The sequence below is a fragment of the Hydra viridissima genome, unplaced genomic scaffold (genome assembly GCF_058129835.1).
Source record: "Hydra viridissima isolate aposymbiotic clone 2 unplaced genomic scaffold, HvirCarnegie_v1 scaffold_1, whole genome shotgun sequence".
NCBI classification, from domain to species: domain Eukaryota; kingdom Metazoa; phylum Cnidaria; class Hydrozoa; order Anthoathecata; family Hydridae; genus Hydra; species Hydra viridissima.
The window spans coordinates 19,311,774-19,317,864 of record NW_028324300.1 but is presented as its reverse complement, the minus strand read 5'-3'; the positions used below and the strand labels follow the sequence as shown (position 1 = coordinate 19,317,864).

Sequence of the window (6,091 nt, the reverse complement as noted above, 5' to 3'; positions counted from 1 at the left end):
CAAATCTTTTCTATTTATCTGTTATATTGTTTTAGCTAATGCATTTAATGATGGAAATATTTGCTGTCTCAACAAACATAACATTCTGTGTGCCTTCTCGTCCAAATTATTATAGACAGCATCAATTGCATTAAGATCATTATCATTAACTGATAAAAAACGCCCTAATTTCAACAGCAGTTCTGAATCTTGGAAAGCTTTGTCTAAAAAATCAATCATAACAAAAGTAATGTAAACAGCAGTATATACATATACATGTATGTATGTATGTATGTATGTATGTATGTATGTATGTATGTATGTATGTATGTATGTATGTATGTATGTATGTATGTATGTATGTATGTATAACATATAAATCAACACATATATAGATATGCATGCATATACAAACATAAAAAATAATTGATACAAATAAGAAACAATTATCTTCAAAAGATTGTTGAAGAACTATGGGATAAACTAAAAAAATTCAGGTCATTTTATTGCAGGTTGCTTGTATTTTCAACAATCTGTTTTGTTAATAACTTATTTGCATGGTATGTTTACATGTATGGTACTGAATATTGACAGTGCTCTATTATCTAATCTTACATTTGATCATTTCATAGGTAATTGGACATTTTATAGGTAAATGTTAAGAAAACTACCAAAATTTGTGAAAAACAAAGATTGTGAAACCTGAAAACTAAAACAAGTGTTGCAATTATTTTGTCATAAAAAAAGGAACGTTTTTAAAACGATAAAATAAAATCCTTAAGCACTTTTCATACCTTCAATTTCAGAACAACATTCTGGTGACATGTTAGGATCAGTAATATTAAGGAGCACATTATTACTTTCTTGGGTGTCTATGATTGTTTGTTCGTCAAATACTTTAACTGGAGTGTTGCCCATTGAACCTAGTGTGTTAAAAGCAACTATGTTCTGTTAAATAATATAAATTTAATACATATATATATTTTTTAAATAAATTTCTTCATATGACTTTAGTAAATATATTGAATTACTTTGTTAACTTACATATAATTTATTAAATTATGGGACTATTTTAATAATCCAAAAACTTAATTTGCTCCTCTATTATGATTACCAGGTGCTTTAAGTGCAAGAAAGCCATTTGACAACAGCTCAAAACTTACAGTTGAGGACCTTGCCCAAGTTCAAGTCAACACAGGCTTATCAAATGCAGACATCAAGAATCAGGCAACATTTCTCAATCAAGAGGCAACCACCAAACTTGTTGAGCCAGACTTTCAAACCAAGTTTTGAGAGGTCAGCAATCAACTCTTGGACTATTTCACCCAGATAACACTGAACATGACCAGTAGAGGTAACTCAGAGCTACTCAGCTGTCATGGTGTCAACCGACAACTGTTAGTTGCTGTTGCTGAGAACCTCTCAGAGAACTATGAAAATGTCAAGCTAGTTCTCTCCCTCATTCAACAGGACAAGTTTGACCTTATTACATCATGAGACCCAAAGTTGGCAAACTCTTTAAAGCAAGCACCTGGAGAACTAATCATTCTTGAAAAGCATATTCAACTTAGTACCTTTTGGATTGCCTTTTACACCTCTTTTTTCATTTGTGTAGTTCTGTACAAGAGTTTTAGTTCTGTATTTGTGTATTCCTGTACAAGATATTATCTGTGGAACTTTCCATGCTCATTTAGATTATTTTTAATGCTGTAAAATTCTGTAAAATCTATTATTTTTCTTTTTTGTGATAAAAACTAAGAATTTTCACTCAAAAAAAATTTTCTCAGCAGTAACAATGACAGTAAGGTTTTTGATTGACAATCTCCATTCTTTAAAAAAAAATTAGCATTTTTAAAGTTCCCTTTTGTTTTCCCCTTTTACTATCACTCTCTTTCTTATTTTACTAATCTTTAATATTATCCCACTTTTTATTCTCATTATATCACTTTGTCTTGATTGCTTGATTAATAAAAAATAGGTATTAGTTCAAACAGGAAAAAGATTTCAAAAAAAATAGGCACAACTGATGTAAAACTAGCAGTTTTAGTATATTAACTAAATTTAGTATATTAAATACACAGCAGTTTGTATACTTTATTATAAAAGTTGTCAATATGTTAATATAACCAGTTTATAATATTTGTTTTGTGTAATCAGTTAATAAATAATGTACTTTACATATGAAATAAACTTTAAGTGTTCCATTACATAAAGATAGTACAACATTCATAAAAACAGAAAAATAATTTGAGAAATATTTGCATTTGCTAAACATTGAAAGCGCTCTGTAAGTTTAGTTTCTCTTCACCTGAAGAAAAATTTAACTTATGCACCCTCTTCGTTTGTAGTGTTATGTCAAAAAAGGAACTATTCAAATCAACTTTTTAGAGAAAATTACACTCCAATAACTAACATTTCAGTCAGAACGCAGAGAAAACTTTATGTGTTAAACTTGTAAATGAATTAAACAAATTTGATAAATTTTTATTAAATGCATTTCATAATTTAAAATTAAGTAAAAAACATTGGGAAAACAACATTTAAGAAACCAATTACTTTGTGATCAAAAATTATTGTAAATAATAATTATTGAAACTACCGTGGATAGTTTAGGAGGAGTAAGTTTCAATGAAAGGTTTTCTTTTTTCTAAAAACGATGAAAGAGCTTTTACTTAAATCAATTTTAATTTTATTTTTGTAATATCTATCTATATCTATATCAATATCTATATCTATATCTATATATCTATATCAATATCTCTATATATCTATATCTCTATATCTCTATATCTCTATATCTCTATATCTCTATATCTCTATATCTCTATATCTCTATATCTCTATATCTCTATATATCTATATCTCTTAGGGTTTTTCAAAAACAGTGGTTTTGAAAAAACAGCTGTTACTGTTTTTCAATTTCAAAAAAAACAGCTGTTAACAGCTGTTTTTACTGTTTTTTAAAATCTTATAAGAAATTAAAATAATGACACAAGTTAAGGAGCAAAAAACGTCAATGTCCTTATATTTGTCATTGTCATTTACAAAAATAAATTTAGAAGCTTTACTTGAAGCAGACAAAATAAATAAAGCTATTAAAAAATGCAATTTTTGAATTTTATTAAAGGATGAAAAACTTTAACTATTTATTCAGCTATTCGAATACAAACTACAATTTTTTCTTCATTTTTTATAATAAAATTTTAAAAAGACAAGAGCTTTAAGTGACTCGTCGGACAAACGCGATCTAATTTTTGTGCAAAAAATTTGTGCAAACTGAAAAAACACGCTCAACATCAGTTGATGTTGGTGTAATACTTAAAAGTGCATTGAATAATTTTTGAAGGTTTTCCGTACGTTGTCCAGTGTTCTTATAAAGAGTGAATTCCGATTTTAACCATTTAAAATCTGATCCAGTTGTTGTTGTATGTTCTTTACAAAGAAGCAAGTTTAATTTGTCGTTTAGTGATAGACTAACATTTTCAGATTCGGATTGTATCGACTCATCTATTTCAGTTTCTTCATCAAATCCAAACAATCGAGAAGTAAGACAACCGGCAAATATCAATGTTGCTTTTGTTGGAGTGTTTGAAGGATCTTTTAAACTCTTTAAAAGATTCATAACATCCTTGTTCAATCTTTCATCAGTACGGATTTTCAAGTTATTTTACAATTCTTCACAGATTTTGCTGTTGATCATTGACAATTTTTTAAACATAAACTCCAAAATTATTTCAGCACTTGCTAATGTTGCATCTTCCTGACTTAAACATTGAACTGCAAGTTTTATCGATTTCATAGCATCATTTCAAAAATCCAAAATGTGTGTAGCATTGAACTCAAATAAAGTCTCTCGAATTGCCATTTCAGTCCTAATAATCGAGTCCAACATGGTTGGAATTGAATTCCAGCGAGTTTTTACATCAAGATGTAGTTCAATTTCACGTCCTGTTAAAGCTTTCACTTTACTCAAAAAAATGTTGTTGCGAACTGTTGAATTTTTTATGAATTTGACAAGCTTTCGAGAATTTTTAAGCAAATCGTGATAACTAATTTCAGATTGTTCAATGTCGTCATCATTTAGCAAATCAAGGCAATCATCAAAGCAATCACTTTCATCATATTCATTGCTATCAAAATAGTGTTCCTCAATTTCATTCTCTTTCTTATATAAAGTATCGCAGACACCCAAATGTAGAGCATGGTTTAGGCAAAACTGGCCAATTATATCCTCAAGTCTAATGAATTTTTTATTCACTGCTGCTCCATCCTGAGTTGAGCCAACAATATCTTTGTTCATGTCAATTCCAAATTCAGTTAAATGTTGTTTCATAGCGACATCCATGTCTTCAGCAGAACAAGATCCAACAATGCAAACAAGACCAGTTTTAATAGTGACTTTATCATCGCTGCTGTGTAAATTAATTCCAAAGAATCGTCTTCCTCTTATTGTTGTATATTCGTCTACGCACATACTGAATTTTGCTCCATTAGCAAGTTTTTCCTTAATTATTTCAACAACTTTTGCTTTCTTCTCATTAAAATCTTCAATAATTAATTTCATGACATCACGTTTATTAGCTGGAAGTTTGTAACCATCTCGTGATATAGATTGACGAATATAATTGTTTCTAGTTATTGCTCTAATTGAAATACCATCAGTTGCCATATCTGTAACTATTTCTTTGAGGGATTTTTGATTGAAAAATTCAAAAATTGATTTTGTTCTTTTCTCTGCTGTTGGTTCTTCATTGGATGTGCCAGCTGCTGACCTTTCAAAATCAATTCCATGTGTCTTCAGATGTGCTTTCAATGTAGTTGTAGAATTTCCAGAACAGACAATGATTTTGTTGCATCGCGAGCATTGTCCTTCGAGAGATTTTGTTTTTGGATTTTTTCGTTTTGTAGCAAAATCCCATACTGACGACATTGCTGAAATATATAAGCATTGTTATTGTATTCTTAAATCAAATTAAAATGATTTAATACGTACTGTTAAATGTGTTACTTTTAAAAACACCCAAGATTTTACTTTCTTCTCTTTGAAAAACACAAGGAAAAACACTAACTTATCACTAATACGTAATATTTTTTAAACATGAAAAAGTCGTTAAAAACAGTAAAAACAGTTCTGAAAAAACAGCTGTTTACTATTTTTGATTTTTGACCAAAAAACAGCTGTTTTACTGTTACTGTTAAACAGTAATGAAAAACCCTAATATCTCTATATCTCTATATCTTCATATCTTCATATCTTTATATCTTTATATCTCTATATCTATATCTCTATATCTCTATACCTCTGTATCTCTATTTCTCTATTTCTCTATATCTATCTATCTCTGTGTGTGTGTGTATGTGTGTGTGTGTGTGTATACACATAGATAGATAGATATATACATAGATAGATAGATATATAATAACATATTATAAAAATTATTTTAAAACTGCTTTATTAAAAATGAACTAATACCAAATATTATAAAAAAATCATCCTTTATAATATTATAAAGTAAAATCATCCTGTAAAAGACCAATTTTATCTGCCATAAGCTAATTAGGGTCTAAAAAATGCACAAACAGGTTGAATGAGCGATGTTCAACTAAAACCTTTTAAAGGTCATTAATCAAATATATAATTTCAGAAATTTTATAAAAGAATTTTTATATAAAATAGAGATGAGACTAAATTTTACTTTTATTTTAAATTTAATACAAACTTTAATACTTAAGTAATAATAATAGTAAAATACTTAAGTTTAATCTGATTTTAAGTTGTTTTTTTTTTCTTTCTTAAATTGTAAACTCATAAAAAATATATAAAATTATATTATATCAACAAACTGTATTTTTAAAGAAAACTCCTCAAATCTCCTTTGAAAATCACCAAGTTTACTTTTTCCCTCATTTTTAACGGGGAAATTTTTGTTAAATAATTAAATTTTGTGATCAGATGCATTTTTACAAAGAAAAAAAAATATTTTAATAATAGTAATAATAATGGTAGTTATAAGTAAACTAAAAAATTAAAACATGAAGAAATATTTTTTAAAGCTAATGTATAATAACTTAAAATTAGTTATTATAGTGTTAATAATAGGAGTTATTATTA

The 6,091-nt window shown here is 27.8% G+C and overlaps 2 protein-coding genes across 3 annotated transcripts in view; one reads left to right on the top strand and one right to left on the bottom strand.

The window, feature by feature from the left end:
- Positions 1-6,091, top strand: part of LOC149893764 (ATP-dependent DNA helicase PIF1-like) — a 265,925-nt gene that overhangs the window by 133,779 nt on the left and 126,055 nt on the right. The gene's annotated exons all lie outside the window — the stretch shown is intronic.
- Positions 1-6,091, bottom strand: part of LOC145195475 (NACHT, LRR and PYD domains-containing protein 3-like) — a 95,084-nt gene that overhangs the window by 74,740 nt on the left and 14,253 nt on the right. Inside the window, exons 9-10 of one of the 2 annotated variants that reach the window (XM_090076318.1) lie at positions 774-902; positions 7-203 (exon numbers count right to left, since the gene is read on the bottom strand). The exons of the other annotated variant lie outside the window; for it this stretch is intronic. Of the exons in view, the coding sequence (XP_089932444.1) occupies positions 22-203; positions 774-902 (311 nt within the window). The 3' untranslated portion in view covers positions 7-21. Of the gene's footprint in view, positions 1-6; positions 204-773; positions 903-6,091 lie in introns of those variants that run through there. 2 annotated transcript variants of the gene reach the window in all.